This window comes from Dermacentor albipictus, chromosome 1 (assembly GCF_038994185.2).
Source record: "Dermacentor albipictus isolate Rhodes 1998 colony chromosome 1, USDA_Dalb.pri_finalv2, whole genome shotgun sequence".
NCBI lineage: Eukaryota > Metazoa > Arthropoda > Arachnida > Ixodida > Ixodidae > Dermacentor > Dermacentor albipictus.
In genome coordinates this window covers 155,247,047-155,264,599 of record NC_091821.1, presented here as the reverse complement: position 1 = coordinate 155,264,599, position 17,553 = coordinate 155,247,047, and the positions used below count along the sequence as shown (strand labels likewise).

The window sequence follows — 17,553 nt, the reverse complement described above, 5'->3', positions numbered from 1 at the left end:
CACTTCTGCCAACTTTCTTTTTCTTGTGTTGGAGAGTTGCATGTTGGCAAGTGGCGCTGCATTTGTGCGAACTGTCCTTCCTGGCTCAGCTGACAGCGGTGCTGTTCAAGAGTGTGAATAGCACCGTGGAAGTGGTGCAAGGGTCGCTGTCTTTTTCAGGATGTCGAAAAATGCATTGCATCTTTTAAGGCATGCCGGCATTGTCACAACACCAGCGTATGCATACTTTAGCACAATATACCTGCTGGACAATCACGCTAAAGGCTTTTATTTCAGTAGCAGTGCCAACTGAAAAACACAGACTGCGCCTGTAGGGAACACATGACTAGGAAAAAGAAGCTAATGATTTATGCAACCGATTAAGTGCTGAGGACGGCTCATATGGTCGTAATTTTAGTATTTAACACGAAGTAACCATTGCTGCAGAAACCCTATGCAGTTGCAGGTTCTAAATTTTACTGGCATGGCATTCCCATTGCGTCCATAAATCAGTGTTGCAGGAATTCGTACACAATTTCAAGAGACTACACAGATAAAAAAAATTAAAGTTTAAAATTTTCTACTCATTCTTCAAAGAAACCACTACATGTTTAGACACTCCTATTCTGCTACAAAATAGGAGGTCCTTGAATAAGGTAGACAGTCTAAGGCATATGAACAGTCTGAAAAGGCTAAAAAGATACGGGGTGTTCGAGTAGGGAAATTTCTCACTCCCCCCCCCCCCTTTTTTTTTTTCTAATCGTATGCATCCTAGGGAACATACTAATGGTATCTTCGACTGGTCGCCTGTACGCCCCGAAGCAGATTCGGGTAGATCGGGCGTTTCCCGAGCTCAAAGGCAGGGGACAAGCGCGCAAGCCGAACGTGCGACTCGCTCTCGGAGGAGGAAATTGCCGATGCGAAACCACGTGACTACTGCCAACGTCCGATGATTCGCCTATCCAAAGCTCCCGGCGCTGCCGGAAAAACCGACGGACGTGCCGGCGGGACGAGCGTTCGTCGAGACGCCAGCATGCAGTGGCCTAGGTTGCCAAGGTTACGGTGGGCCGTCGCCAACAGCAGCGACGCAGCGCTGCGATGACGTTTCAATCTCGATGACTGCTTTGACGACAGGGCTCGGAGCGCCTCAGAGCGCTCCAAGATGGAGGAGAGCAATCGCGAAGAACCAGCCGAACGCAGGGCGCGCACCCTCTTTCAACCAGCCGAAGACAACGCCGCTCGCGAGAGCGCTCCAGAGCGCTCAGAAACGACCAGCCGAAGATAGCATTAGAGGCACTGTATTGGGCAAAAGATGCCCCAACTATAGCATGCCTTCCATGCCAGGCTAAGCACTAATGGATGAGCAAGAGATGCTGAGTTCAAGTGTTTGCTATTCCATATATTCGAGAACTCTATGCTATTTGAAATTGTCGAATAGTTGCTTCTTTTCTAATGTAAGGGAGAACAACACTTATTCTGTAATGTTATTCTCCCTTTAGACAAAACTTATTCCTGTTTTCACAATATCACTCACGCTGTAACTTCTAGTGCACTGAAGCTTTTGTCGTTTCCATTAGCACCATTCAAAATGCAGATCCAGAGCACCATACTCTTCATTGTCATCTTTTGGCCTCTACATAGGGAAAGTCTGATGCAAGTGGTGACTGTTCCGAATGATTCTGCTGCTCGGGAGGTACAGATGTTGCGCAGAGATGTCAGAGAGTGAACGCATAGAGCAATAAGTTCTGGGCTCACTAATTTCCAGTCATTCTATTAAGATGTCTTTAGACAGCCTATGAAATTGTTGTCTTGATTTGGGCAAATCAATTCATTATTTGGCTAGAGAGCAGTGCTGTAATATTACACCTAAGCATAGTGTACTGTATGCCAGAATGAAATGCGAACAGTGGAGCACATGGCTTGTGGCACATGAAGAAAGGCTGCTTCGTAAAATGCTTTGCTGCATTCAGTTGGGGGGTATTTCACCATCGTGAGATCGTATTCTATAATGATCCTCTATTTTTTTTTTTCTTTTAAATTTTCGTCATTGGCTCAGATGAAGCTCCACTAAATGATAATAAGAACAGAAAATTAGCTGGATCATTACAACATACCTCTGCTGTAATGTTCGCCACAATTGCTCTGCTTATCAGTGTTTTATGCACATGTCAGCGGAGCTGTGGAACGCTCATCGCTAGGCACCAGTCTAAAAAAATTATTTTTTTGTTCTTTACAAGCATCCACTTGTGTATGCTAATGCACATTGTATGAATCAGAGGCCTGCAGCATCCCACTGGCATGCTTGTGAAACGCTGACAAGACTTGTTGTTTCACTGCTTCTGCGTGCAGTATAGACAGCTGCATTACAGAAAGTAGTCATCCTGCTGACAAAAACACTGCAGAGAATGCCTTCAGCAGTTCTTCAGCAGAGCACTGCAGGTTTTTTCAGCAGCTTCAGCTTACGCATTGGTAAATCGCAACATCCCGACAGGGCAATATTGGCTGTGAGGTTGGACAATGGTTATAACAAAGTTATAGATATTGTGAAGTAATTTTGGCTCCGCCTTTGACTTTGTTATAGTGAGCTTTTACTATACACAGTAGTTTAACTAAGCATTTCCCGCATTTACACCTTTGTACCTAAAAAGAGAGGGAAATCTAAAGACAGAAACAAATATTTTTCATTCATTCTACTTGGCATTGTAACCCCATTTTTTTGCTTGACTCGGCTAGATTAAAGGGGCCCTGAACCACATTTTATTGAATTCAAGAAATGCATTTGAAGTTAACCTAGACTATATATAGAAATAATTTGTCACAAGACGTTCTTTGATGCATTCAGCAGAAGTGAAGTTATGGGCAATCAAACATACCGTTCGCGGTGCTTCCGCTCCTCCTATGATTCGCACTGTGAAGGCTACGGCAGAGCGGGGTGTGCCCACAGTGCTCCACCTACTGAATGTCACTATGGCACGCAGTTCAAATTTGATTTTGGATGTTCACTTAGACACCGCTATTTCAGATTTTGGTGCCTATGACGCGCCAAACATGCCATATGCAGTTGCCCTCAGCAAGCTGCAGTACGCTCAGCCAGTGGACTCATCACAGCAACCCGTGGTGGCCACGGTATCTATGCTACGTAGCAGACTGCAGCTACATGCGACTGCAGCGTTTGCTTTGTGCACATCAGGGCTAGGGTGTGCGCTCGCGCTCATATGTTCCTGTCTGGCTGTGTTACGTGGTGCAGACCGATTTTTTCCTGCACCAGGCTCACCGACGGATAGTAGGCACATCGAGCTTGCACATTTTGAAGAGCTATCAATAACTTTGTCATTATGAGGCAAAGTGCATCTAACTAGGAGCGGCCAGGAGTGGGCACCCACTGGCAAGCATGCATGTGGTATGATCTTAAGTTTCATGCGATTCAAGGCTAGTTAAATGTTCAAAACTAGCTGAAATTAGTGAGTCCCGACGGCTAGACACCAATAAGCAGGGTGGCCAAAGTATAATGCCTAAGGCCACGACTGAGCGTGAACAGACGATAGTCAGCTTTTTCCGGAAGCACGTAATTATTATCAACATTCGAAAGCAGATTTTCGCTTACTTCAGCCTGCTTATTAAACTGCGTCAATAAATGTACATACATAATAACAGCAGGAAGAAGCATACTGATCCAAACACCCTTCTTGATTGATGTCAGCTATTGGCCAATAGCAACTGCATATGGGAATCTGCCATATTACAAAATAAAGCATCCAGAATAGAGTGAGGAGCAGGCTTCTGTTGAAAAATGAGCATTTGAGAGAAAGGTGGCTTCGCGCTCTGTTTGCGAGATGCACGCGTCGTGCATGACTGCAAAATTTGGCCAATGTTCACAGCAGCGTATGCTATCCAAGGACTGTGTTTTTTCACCAAGCCCAAGGGGGGGTTCAGGACTACAAGTATGTGTGCTTGGGCCATTCTAGTGTACCATCAGTCCACAAAGTGTACAACAAGCAGACTACTTGTAGTTTCAGGCTACACTCGTCATTTCACTCTTATGAATCAGAGTAGAGAAGAGCTATATTGGCAAAAAAGCAGTGACATTTCTTTATGGTGGAAAGAGAAAACGTGGTAGTCAAATAAGAGCTGTAAAGACAAACGTTTTTGTAAAGACTTACGCACTAAGAAGCCAGGAAAGGAGTGGATAACTCGTATGATGAAGTTAAAGAAGCAGAAATATAAACTACACTTAGAAGTAGAAGATTGACGATAATCGGGGAAGTGATAATTAGCATTATTTAGGTTGCCTAATTAATCATATTTTTTCTTTTGCATGTGTTGAGTGTGTGTGCCTGTTTGCACAAGATTCAGTAGGCCAAAGTAATCTAAAAACAATTAGGTAATGGTCTTTTTGGCTGTACAGGGGCTAAAGCATAGGCCAGTTATTGTCTTTGAGGCAACACCATCCTGTGGTGAGGAATAAACTTTCACAAGTCTAAAGACAGTGGGGCTTCGTAGGAAAAGAAAAACATGCTAATGTCATGCTTGTTGTTGCCACTGTTGTGTAAAAAGATTAGTGATGCTATTTCAAGTGTAGAAAATTACTGCCTACTGCATTCTCTTCTGACTTCTTCTACCTATTTATGTATACTCTTTCAGATGCGTCTAAAGCAGCAAGCATGCTTATTTCTAAGCTTGTGGAAGTTGGGCATATTGAGAGAGAACGAGAGGTTGTCCTTGCAGCCCTGGAGACGTTGGCTCTTCTTATTAATGAACTCAAAAGTGCAGCATTTGAAAGTGATGAGCAAATGTGTCTTGTTGTCGACTTAGTGAAGTCTGCCTTCAATAACGAGGTGCGTAGCATTATTTGTTGCCTTGGTATATAGTTTTATTATCTCTGGAAAGCTTCCTATATTGAACAAGTCACTGACTGCAGTTTAGGATGGACTGTTTGTATATGCTCAGTTATCTCCAATTCTTCATAAAACTCTCATATGCCCCATATAGCCAGTGAATACTGGGGATTGAACTTGTGAATACCATGATGTGTATATAAGATTTTCCGGGCGAGCTTTGCATGTACTGACAGCGTAAGCCATTTCAGTGACGGGGAATTTCTGAGATGTCGTAGAGCAGTTTAGTCATAGCTAAAATGAAACAATCTTGATTGAGCTTCTACAAACCACAGCTTTCGACTGCTGAGTGACCATGTGTCCTAACGAAATTCTGAATAGCTTGATTGTTAAGATTAAGTTTTGCCAGCCAGTTACTGACATGACATTTTCAACTAGTAATTTTGTTTCATTAAAGGAAGGTCCAAACACTCTAAACCCCAGAAGAAAAACTGGCAAGTGTCATAATGGCCAAAATATTTTACTGTAATGCTTGTTTCTGTGAACTAGTTTCACTTTCTGTACCTGGGTGCTGGACACATCATCACATCATAGTTGACTTGTTCACTCTATTTCTGCAATGGCCATGCGACTGCCACACACAAGCACCCTTGTTGACTTATTATTTTTTTTAATGAGCAACGTCGCCAAACCTAACCTTACTGCAAATTTTGCACAGTGTCATGACATCATGATAATGTTGATGATGCCATATATTCAGGGATGCAACAGCTGCATCAGTTGGGCCGTTTTGATACAATTGCGTATTTCTGCACCAAGCTGTGCCAAAAGCGTGACATTTGTTGAAAATGCACCCTGCTGGGCCAAAATGCCTCGACTAGCCTCAAAAGTTCTCACTCATGTGGCCGGTAGTATAAACCGATGTCCTAATTTGATGTTTCACGATAAGTGGCTACCGCTGTCAAATGTATAGCACAAACGAGCACTGTGGTATGAGGCAAGTTCAATTCGAAGCCCGCATCTGGCCACCGCTGCACTCCATGCAAGACGGCTCGACTGCACATGCACCTTGCAGTCTGGACACCGCAAATAGCAGTGTATCTTCTTTTTGTTCTGATTGATGCTATGAGAAAAAAAGCATTCTCGAAATGGTGGATTTTGCGATCGTCAGCTGCTGTTCTTGAGCACCGTGAGCTACGGCTTTGCTTTCAAAACTGGTTAGGCCTAGCGGCACCTTCGGTGCTTGCTCAGCACTGAGCCAACAGTGGTGGGCAGATGTGGTCTGCTTGTGTGGTCAACACGAAAACTCTCCACCAGTGGGGCGTGCCACGCAAAATGCAAGCCTTCAGCAGACACTAAATAAATTTGGGGAATGCAGAAAGAGAATGTCGAAAAAGGCAAAGCATTTATGTCATGTCAGTGATGTCTGCACTAGTCATGTATAACTGTATAAGATGCCAGCCAGTTAGCTTATAGTCATGCGTAAGAGCAGTTTGGTCTTGTCTTATAGGTATCTAGTGTAGTCAGATGCTGCTCAAGTGGAAGAGCTGTCTGGTATACAAATAAGTTTGGGCTTGTCATGTTCTAGACTAGTCAGATGCTACTCATCGGTCAGAGCACTGTGAAGTACTGAAAAAAAATATTTTCAGCTTTTTATACCAACCTTTTTCTTCTATGCTTTATGTTTATTTGCTTCATCCTATAAATATTCTAAGCATTTGAATCAACCTGCTTTGCAGGTTGCTACGAATTCACCTCACCTTGCGAGTTTCCGCAGAATTCATTGGTCACTTTTGCAGGACCTTTTCCACTGAAGTTATAAAATGATTACACTAAAGTTTAAGGCTTTGTAGCCGTGTCACATTGCTGGGGTTAATTCTAAATAGTTGCTGAAAAAGTTTGCATGTTTTGTTTTCTGTAAGTAAGCAAGCTTTCTTCTGTTAACTGCTCCAGATTTGGAATTTGGTGCTCCAAATGAGTTTTTTTTTTTCAATAACCTGCTCCATAACTAAAATTTTCCTGCTCCAAAAATTGCTCCAAATCTTACTTCAATTGACGCACCCCTGCATATATAGCACTTCGAGACTAACTAACCTTAGTATCACACTAAAATATCTTATGTTTCACAACCTTCATACTTGCCACATGTCATCCTTTTACTTGGCATTGACCATGAAGCCAGAGACAACTCACATAGGCTTGGCAAATGGCAGGGCATCAGTAATGGTGTGCTGGTCTGCAGGTGACAAGCATCAAACTTCATAGGAATGGTTAAGCACTTAGAGGATGAGGACATTAAAGAAGACAAGCACACAGCACTTGTTTGTGTCTTCTTTCACGTCCTAGTCATCTATGCACTTATGCGTTCCTAAATATGTCGTATCAACAAGCTCGAACATGCATGTTCATCAAAGTGCACCCAATCCCGATTACTTCGCCCACATTCTTACAGAGGCAGTGTGGAAAAAGTTTGTGAGTTGCCGTAAAACCTGCAACGGGCACTGCCCATCACACACAGCTGGAGCACATGCGTCCCATCCATTGGGCAGACATGAACCTCGCACCAGCTGTTCCGACTAAACGTCGCCGAGAATTAAAAAATAATGTAGGGCTTTACACAAACAGCGATCACTGTGTGTTGATGGACATCATTTCTGCAAGTCATTTTCTTTTTTCTTTTTTTGCAAAAATGTTCAAATAGCCAGGTAACTTTAAAATAATTTGCCTAATCAATAAGGCATCAACGCAAAAGTTGTGGAGCAAGGATTCGTGTGGTCCTTTTTTCCATGAGAAAAGAAAGCCAGTGAATTTTTTTCTTTAATAGCATGTGACAGCGGATCCATGTGCCAGGGATTACAGTACTCTCAAGCGTAAACTTCGTCAAATAAGGGCTTAGATATCACATTGAAATTGAGGGACTGCGCTCTTTCCCTGATGCATTAGCAGCATTCAGTGCTCATCCTTGTTGCTTATCAAATGCAAAGCCCTGCCTTTCAGCATGCATAAGATACGTAGTATAATGGATGGTGAGGTATTGCTGGTGTGCAGACAGGTATCATGTGGTATCTTTTTTTATTTTGTGCACTGTCTTTTCTTGTCAGAAAAAAGGACCACACGTCTTGGTTGCTATGAACACGGGTATCAGTCATTTTTCAACATGCTGCACAGCTTAAGCATTGACTCCTCATTTATTAGATAAAATAATTAAAAGTTTACTCATGAAATTTCATAATTTTTGCTACATAAAAAGTTATGACTAGCATAAATGATGCCCATCAACATACACTGATTGCTGTTCCTGTAAAGTCCTACATTATTTTTTTATTCTTGGTGACATTTAGTTGGGACAGCCAGTATGAAAGCATTAAATTGTGGCAGCTAGATATTGCATTAATAAAGCCTTCAAGCCACTTAAGTAAAATACAATGAGCTATTTTATGTGCTCCCCACCTCTCTCTCTTTCCTTGTGTGTGTATTTTGAAATTTTCGCTATCTTCTCTGTATCCAAAATATCGGGCAGTAACTGCAAATTTTTATGGCTTATTGTACCTCCAGTAGAACTTGCCCTTTGCTTAGTTGGTTCTTACCGAGTGACATAATTGCCACAAAAACAAAGAAAATTGAAAGAATTATCTCAGATAGTTTTTGTGAATTGCTGACACTTTTCCCCCCCTACTTTCAGAAGTTAAATTGCTGTTGCTTTTAAACATGCATACTCTGTTGAGCATCAAGTTTGCAGTGATCATGTAAGTATACTTATCTGTGCCACCACTTCCTCCCACTCCCTTTTTAAAGCTTAAATCACAGTGTGCAGACAGTGAGATAGAAGATGCAGATGAACACGATGAGGCTGAGTATGATGGTTTGCTCATCCAAATGGCTGGAGACTTGGTTCCTGCAATGGCTAAGGCACTACCAGCTGAGCGGTTTGGTCCTTACATGGCAGGGCTGCTACCTCTGTTCATGGGCAAATTGGTAAGATATGCGCCTTTGTGCTGAGGGAATGCATCTTACTAAATAAATAGAAGTTGTGACAAGTGTTTTGAAGGTATTATTTGGCCTTGAATCCTTGAGCAGTATTCTTAGGAGATTGCTTTTGGAGATAATTTCTCTTTCAGGAAACTCGGCACTGGACACATCAAAGTATACGGCCAACAGCGCTCTTGGCACTTTGTGAAGATGCAAGCTTGGCACAGCGACAGTAACGCTGTCATCTGTACATGCGAACGCATCTGGTGCCGAGTCAAGCAGAATCTTGTGAAAGTGAAACTATCTCCGAAGGTGATTGCCCGAGAATGTCGGGCCTGCTTTTATCTGTTCACTATGCTGTCTTGGCTCAAGTGGGAGTGGGCATTTGAAAGAGCCCGCCGACGCAATTTTAAGTTGTGCTTTTTTTAGATTGTGACCAAATATACCTCAGATAGGTCTTTTAATGTCAGAGAGACTGACACAAAAAAAAAGAGGAGAAATGGGTTTACATACCAATTATTCTCATGAAAAATTTCAAGTTGCTCTCAGCTGAATATTTTTTTAAACTCTTATCTCTCATTTTAATTTTCTAGCGATCTTCATGATGATCTTCCACAGCCAATACCAAAAGGCTATTGTGCACACAAAAAAAATTCACACACCATGGTTTCCAGTTCATTGCGACATATTTCCTCAAGTGCTGATAGTTGCAAGACCCACACGCAGCAAGCTCAAAGAATGCTGAAACTGCAAATGGCAGTGGTTATTAATAGCTTAGAGGAACTCCAGCCAAAAGAGTGCCAGCAACAGTGCTCATAAAATGCCAAGCTATGGCAAAAACACTGCAGGGGATGCTGCCACTTGTCCACTATATGCAAATCCCAATTTTCTTCTGTGGTCTGTTCTCATGCACCTGACATTGAGCAAGATTGTGGTGTAAATTGTATATTGTGAATATGATAGATTGTCTGCTTCATTGGCACACATGTTACACGGCATGATCTCCCTTCACTCAATAAGTTCCCTAATTTTGGGAACTTACTATGGGTCTATGTTAACATTGCACGAAGAAGGGCTACACATTGTAGCCACCTGGTTGAATGAGTTTTCCAGCTACCCATATTGAAACAATGTTGGCTCTTGTGGAGCACATGCACCTTGTGAGGACCTTGGAGTATACCGTATATACATGTGCTGCAAAAAAATGCAACAAGTAAAGCAATAGTTGGAGCCTATAAGAGCCTTGAGAAAGTGGAGTGGTGCCCTCTCTCAGGTGACATCAGGTCAGGGACTGCTGCTGCAGTACACTTGCTTAATCACTTTGTGTTAAAGGGAGATGCATCTCGGAGATCCTTTTTTTTTTCATAATAAGGCTAATTGGATGGAATTTATACACAATAAATAAATTATTCTCTTATTCATAAGCATTATTTTAGTTTCTCATTATCTTACCTGGTAAGCTTCCTGCACCCCCTTGGAGGTGGGAGAAGTATTATCTCTTGTGCAAGGTTTGGGCTTCATACCATGCTTAGAAGAGCATGATAAAATATTCTATATTGCTCCTTATAAACGTATTGTAAACAAGGTAAAAATGAGATTTTATTTTAGTTTTATTATTTAAGAAATAAAATTTTAATCACTACTATAGTTATCGGGAACATTGATGATTGCCCTCTTAAAATACATATAACCAGAATTGGCACAAATTACAATAAAGCCTATATCTACGTTAGGCGCTGTGTGCACATTTGTGCATGCCAAGATACTGCATCAAAAGAAAAAGCAGTGATGAAAATAATATCTAAAGCTTCTTGCATGCATCTTGAAACACGGCTGATTGGAGCTGCACTGCAAACTTGAATGAGATACGTAAAGTGTTTTAGTAAAGCGAGTTTGAACGTGGTAGACAGCTGGGGGTGTTTGCTCTCGGAGTCAGTATGTCGTCATGTAGCGAGTCAACTTCTTTCATTGTTCTTCACAATGCTTTACACCAGGCATCTTTTTCAAGTGTCTTGGTAGGTACTTTGCAATTATGCTAGACGTAAAGAAAAGTTGATCTTCTCATCTATGACTTGTCTGTAGAGAGTTCTTGCACAGAGTCTACATAATGTAAACTTGACAAAACTCATTAAAAAAATTTAAATTCTTAATCAGTTATGCACTATGCTTTTCGTGATTCTAAAGATGCAAGAAATGTGGTGAAACAAAATTTTCAATGAACAGAATTAATTGGCGTCCTTGTAGGGGGATGTACTTGCATTCTACGCATCCTTGTTCACATGCATGCAAAGTTAGGTGGAGATGGAGTGACTTTAACTGCAAGTATTTTTGTGCATGAATAGTAAGAATAGCATAATATTGAAAAAAAAAGAGGAAAATGAAGTTTAGAGTTTCTAAACATGCTTATTAATAACTGTTGCAGATGATCAATTCGCATGAAATTTGGACAAAATTCAGACCAGTCTTTCCAGAACTAGCGTATAACCTCAAAATTATCCTTCCCCTTAGGCGGTACCCTCAGAACCCATGCGTGCTTCCTCCTTTAGCCGGGCTTTCTTTGCTTATACTGCAATGACGAGATTTAGCTTCAGCTACCTGTGCTCCAGAGATTGTTTTGATTCTTCTCTGGTCTCTCTGGTTCCTTCCTTCCAACTCCAAGTTGGAAGGATGCCCAACTCTTGTAGAATCTCCTCAAAACCTTTGTGGCTTTTTTTGACCCACAGTTTGGCTGTAGAAGTGGCATTTCCACAGCGGTGCATGAAACATACCTTGTTTTGGGGCAGTACAACCAAACCTCTTTGTCAAGAGATTGGCCGTATTTTAGGGGTTGCCCTGAATACAGCAAAGCAACAGCTTTTCACTTGTCAGCCTCTGATATATAGCAAGCGTAGTTTTTGCCTTAATGCCGGTGAAATGTGTAGAAAGAGCTGTTGTTGACTTATCCAGAGCTAGTGCTGACTTGTTACAGCGGGAAAGCCCATCATCTGGGCGAAACCTGTGTGGTTTTGCATGCCTCGTCAGTAGAGTGTCAATGGAAAGTTGCCTCTATTGCTACCATGCCTCTAGTAGAACCATTTTGCACAGACTTCTGGTTGGATAAGTACCTTTATTTAAACATGAAAAATGGTTTAAGCATAGTTTTGCAATCAAAATTTAAAAAATGATATTTTAGAAGAAAAATACCATTTTTCTAGCTGCATATTCTCTCAATTAATTGAGTGCTGAGTGAATCCTTTGACATATGTGGCACCTCTGCGGAAGCATTGGGCGATGCCTGTTTAAAGAGCTTCTCATCAAATGTATTTCATATGAAAATGCATGTGCAAAAGATGGTGCAGGTCCTCAGGTATTGAACAAGGGAAGCATATTGATTTGGGAACAAGGGAAAGAAGTAGAAGGGGACACATTGGGATGGCAGTAAATAAACATGTACATGCTGTAGGAGTTGAGGACGGACTTTGCGATGAAAAACTTGGGAGGTTTAATTACATTATTTACAGTGAGAGTCAGTGAACAGTCTTAGAGTCATTACGGGCCGGCAGCAACTCGGACGCTGTGGCCCGTCGCAAGAAGTTCGAAAAAGATGAATCAAGGAATGCTCTAGGAATCCTCCGGAATGCTCTGCTGCTGCTCCTGGTCTTCGTCTTTTAAGCCCTTCGGTGTCTTGATGACACGTCACGTTCGGCCAATGGGAGAGCCCGCTCAGGCGATGCCATTTTCGGCCAATGGTAGGCGCCCGTCCGATGGAGTCACACCCGGCGAAGAGAGTCGCTGCTCGGGTGTTTGTCCGAGGGTTTACTTCTCCCTGCGGTCTTGCCTTGCTGACTTGCAATGCGTCGTCACAATGGGTGGACGGGGACGACGCTTGGGCCCCAATTGTCCGAGGGCTTTCTTCTCCCTGCAGTATTGCCTCGCTGGCTTGCAAATGCTCTCTTCAAAGAGGGCAGGGGGCGACGCTGCCAGGCCTTCCCGGTACAACACAGCCATCTTGCCTCGAGACCCACTTTACCCGCAACAGTGTCAGGACATAAGAGTCCCCTCCCCTCACTTTTGGGAAGAGCCAAGCAGTGAATAGCTCCACCGGCTGCACACGAAGTGGGGTCCGCCAATGTGTTTGCACGTGTCTTGCCTCAGGAATGTGGCATCCGTGTTTCTGCGCTCCTTAATTAGCTGTGGTGCGATTCGATGTGGTCTGGGGAACTCGAAGTAGGCTCAGGAAATGGTCCCGTATCTAACAGCTCATCCTCACCCCGGAAGTTCGCAATGGCCAGTGAACTCAATTCGCTGGCCATGAGGAACGCTGAAAGAACCTGCAGGGTACTGGTGTCAAGCCTCGTTTGACAACCTTCGGGATCCTGGGCCCTGGAGAACATATGTCAAACAAACAAAACAACACAGCGCTTCACCACCTGTAAGCGCAGGCTCTTCACCCCTGACTCGCCAGGCTATTACTGAGTCAAAATGAACCCTGATCTTTTATTTCCCCAGTTTTGACAAAGCAATTCCAACCACCTTTCCAAACCACTATCCATTTCTCCCCGAATGCCGACAAGACCAGAGTGCTATTGTTGTAGCAAAACAATGGGTCGTTGCCGTTGCAAGCAAAAAATGAAAACAGCCGAACATAACTTAAGTGGCCTAATACACGAACAGCATGTTTTCAACCTATCACAGTGGCGTACTTATCGCACGTATTGGTGCCACTGAACAGTCTGGTCAACTTCACAAGTACGTAATCACAAGCGCGTTAGCCTTGTGGTCACTAATCAGAACGCGTACATGCGTCGTAGGCAAACTTTTTATTACGCCTACTCACGTGTCTTTCTTTAGTCCCTACAGCACACGTAACCTAAACGAACAATTAAACTTGCGGGACTTAGCACTCGGCAGAACCCTTAAAATAATGCGTCTTCTAATAACTACTAGTTCCAGGCACGCTCACTAAAGAAGTCACAATACGGCTGCCCTCAACACACATGAGCAACCCAGTCATAAATCTGCTTCCTTCCGTCCACACAGGACAGGCACCAAGGGAACTAAGAACGCTTCTCAGTGCAAATCATGCACTCACTGAAAACTACGCGGTTAACCTTAGAAAATAAAAAAACGCTTATAAAAAAAGGAAGGTTAACTAAAACACATGCGCGTTATGATAGGCCTCTCACCGATAACCTTGACACTCGGGTTACTTGCACACACAAAAAGAGAAAGCCTATATACTTTTTAACTAACACTTGCGAGACTACATGTTTACATAAACCTCATCTTTCAAATTTCGGAGCTTCTCAAACGAAAACACAAACAAAGCTCAAACCTTACACATTGAAAGAAGTCCTAGTCTCAAATCGCGAAAACTTTCCGATGCTCAAAATAAAACAAAACAGAACGTTTTACTTCTACGGAAGCTCTGTTTGCCTCCCGTTCCAAACGTTTTCGACTGACTCACTTTTAGCCTTACTCGAGGGGGTCGCGGTTTGAAAGCTACTCTGGCTTCCGAGGAACAACAAAAGGGCTGACTCACTATCAATTCCCCCGAGACGTTACAGTCCCCTGCCAATTTGCGTCCTGGCGCCCCGCTTTCAGCATGACCTCAATTTACCGTGTCGTTACCCCCCCACCTGGTCTCGTCTTGCCACCTTGCGCTTCTTCGTACTGCACGCTGAGCTTCGAGGAGAACGACGGAACGGCGAGGAATTTAACTGCCCCATGCCCTTTGTCCGCGCCCATGCAGAACATGCTTCGCGGTCCCCCTTTGACCGGTGGCTCGCATGTGTTTGATGCGTCAACATCATCAGTGACGACCGCACCTTTCTTCTCCTCGCGCCCTGCCCTTTTGGGTCTCTCGCCGTCTTTGGCAGCGCTACATTAGTCACCGAATTCCGATCCTTACGGCGCTTCTTTCTGCGGCGCTTTCTCTTGGAATTTCCTTTTATGCCGTCCTCTGGCGCCTTGTGCTCGCCGCTACACATCTCATCGGCCCGGATCGGTCTCTTACCCGCACAGTCTGATTGATTTTCATTTAAATCAACACTCTCTCTGCCTCGACTGGCAGACAGCTCAACCGACTCTTGAACAATGCAGCAGGCTTTACTCGAGTTATGCAACTCGCACTCTTGCGAACTGCCCTCTACTGCATTGCCCAGCTCGCGCTGTGCATCGGCACACAGCCCGTCGGTATCAATCGCTGTCTCACGCGCACAGTCCGAATGATTACTAACTGAATCATGCCTATCTAGGCTACCTAGACTGGCGGAGAGCCGCACCGATCCCTGAACAATGCAGTTGTATTCTCTTGAGCTACGCAGCTCGCAATCCTGAGAATTACCCTCAACTGCATCGTCCAGCTGGCACTTCACTTCGGCACGCAGATCTGACCTGACATGGGTGCTCGCGTCTGTCGGGTCAGCAGTAGCCAGTACTTCGCTAACTACCTCGCTAAAGTTACATGCGACGCACACGCGTGGTGACTGTGCCAATTCATTCACAGCTGGCCTAGCTGTCTCTACAGTGCTCTGTTGGCACAGCACCTCGTCGCTCTCACTGTGGCCTTTAACGGTCTTTGTTGCCACTAAGGCATCGTTAGCAGTTAGCCTTTTTCCTTCATCTATGAATGTGCAGCCAATCTCACAGGCACTACTCTTCTCGTTGGATCTTGGTGAAAATCTGCTAGACACTTCCTCATTCTTGTGCATGACAGCCGTTGTCTGTGTGCCATTAACTGATCACAATACTGTATTTCTTTTAACAATGCTGCCTTCTCTCTCATACTTTTGCTCACGCTCACGCTTACGTTCCTGCTACGCACGTTCATGTTCATTCTCACGTTCTTGACGCTCACACCTAAGAGTAAGTTCTTGAAGCTCACGCTTCCGTTCATTCTCGCGTTCTTCACGCTTACGCTCACTCTTACGTTCATGACGCTCACGCTCCCGTGGTTCTTGTATCACCTCCCAAGCAAGCTCAATGCTTTTGTCATCATTGCCACTATCTTGAATCGCCTTTATGATAGCTGGTGTTTTCATCTGTTCGTCCGCCTCAACTCCCAAATCGTCGCACACCAACAACAAGTCTAACCTCGCTAACCTTCTAAGATCCATGGCAGCTGCCCCGACTGGTGGTTAGAACTGTTTTCCTTATTAATTTGTGCAAACACACAATGCAACATATTCCCGATTCCCAGAACTACCAAAATTAACCCACAACATCTGAGTCTGGCGAATCAAAAGGAAAAAAACCACGTGCTCACTTACGGTTGCAGCACCCTGCCATCCGGTTCATTGGTCCGCTGTTCCCGGTTCCTCAGGACTCCCTGGGTCGAAGGCTCGCTATTCTTCGCTACTCCCAGTTCCTTAGGACCTCTTTCGACGAAGGCTCTCTCTTCTTCGCTCTTCCCGGTTCCTCGCTACTCCTTTGGACGAAGGCTCCTTTTCGCTGGTCCGGGTTCCTGAGGATTTCTCTCGACGAAGATTGATCCGTAGCGTTGCCACCAGTTGATGCATTTGGAGGCGATCCCACCGCTAGCAACCAGTTGTAGGAGTTTAGGAGGACGTCGAGATGAAAAAACTTGGGAGGTTTATTTTCAATATTTACAGTGAGAGTCAGTGAACAGTCTTAGAGTCATTACGGGCCGGCAGCAACTCGGACGCTGCGGCCCGTCGCAAGAAGTTCAAAAGAGATGAATCAAGGAATGCTCTAGGAATCCTCCGGAATGCTCTGCTGCTGCTCCCGGTCTTCGTCTTTTAAGCCCTTTGGTGTCTTGGTGACACATCACGTTCGGCCAATGGGAGAGCCCGCTCAGGTGACACCATTTTCGGCCAATGGTAGGCGCCCGTGCGATGGAGTCACACCCGGCGAAGAGAGTTGCTGCTCGGGTGTTTGTCCGAGGGTTTACTTCTCCCTGCGGTCTTGCCTTGCTGACTTGCAATGCGTCGTCACAATGGGCGGACGAGGATGACGCTTGGGCCCCAATTGTTCGAGGGCTTTCTTCTCCCTGCCGTATTGCCTTGCTGGCTTGCAAATGCCCTCTTCAAAGAGGGCAGTGGGCGACGCTGCCAGGCCTTCCCGGTACAACACAGCTGTCTTGCCTCGGGACCCACTTTACCCGCAACAGTGCCAGGACGGAAGAGTTCCTTCCCCTCACTTTCAGGAAGAGCCAAGCAGTGAATAGCTCCACCGGCTGCACACGAAGTGAGGTCCACCAACGTGTTTGCACGTGTCTTGCCTCAGGAATGTGGCATCCGTGTTTCTGTGCTCCTTAATTAGCTGTGGTGCGATTCGATGTGGTCTGGGGAACTCGAAGTAGGCTCAGAAAATGGTCCCGTATCTAACAATGCTTTATCATTTGAATCAACTTTGGCATTGAGTTATGATACCCTCTGTGTTTATACTTTCCTTTTGAGCTTATTTAAAGAAAGTACTGCTGGTTTCAGTTTCATTTTTTATGCTTCTGTGTACATAATTTACATTGCTTACTTAAAATTTCCAAATGTTAGCATTGAAATAACCTTTGCCATAACACCAGCGGAGCTGTCACGGCTGAAAGTTACCTCAAAACTGAATAGTTTACTTGCCAACACGTAGGTTCAGTTAAAAATAGGAGCCAGGAAAAAAGAAAAATATAGCTTAATCTTACTTTTATAAAGTTTTTTTTAAATTAGCCATAATCTTGTTGGTTAAACTACTAGAATTGTTCTTCTAGCATTTATTCCCATCTTCGTATAGGTTTAGTTCACTTGGATCTGTGATGGTAAACAAAGGAATTTTCTGTAAA

At 44.1% G+C, this 17,553-nt stretch overlaps 1 protein-coding gene across 1 annotated transcript in view; it reads left to right on the top strand.

Moving 5' to 3' along the window:
- Nucleotides 1-17,553, top strand: part of LOC139051003 (importin-4-like) — a 113,796-nt gene that overhangs the window by 79,191 nt on the left and 17,052 nt on the right. The window contains exons 22-23 of the mRNA XM_070527983.1: nucleotides 4,621-4,814; nucleotides 8,610-8,789. Coding sequence (XP_070384084.1) covers nucleotides 4,621-4,814; nucleotides 8,610-8,789 — 374 coding nt within the window. The remainder of the gene's footprint in view (nucleotides 1-4,620; nucleotides 4,815-8,609; nucleotides 8,790-17,553) is intronic.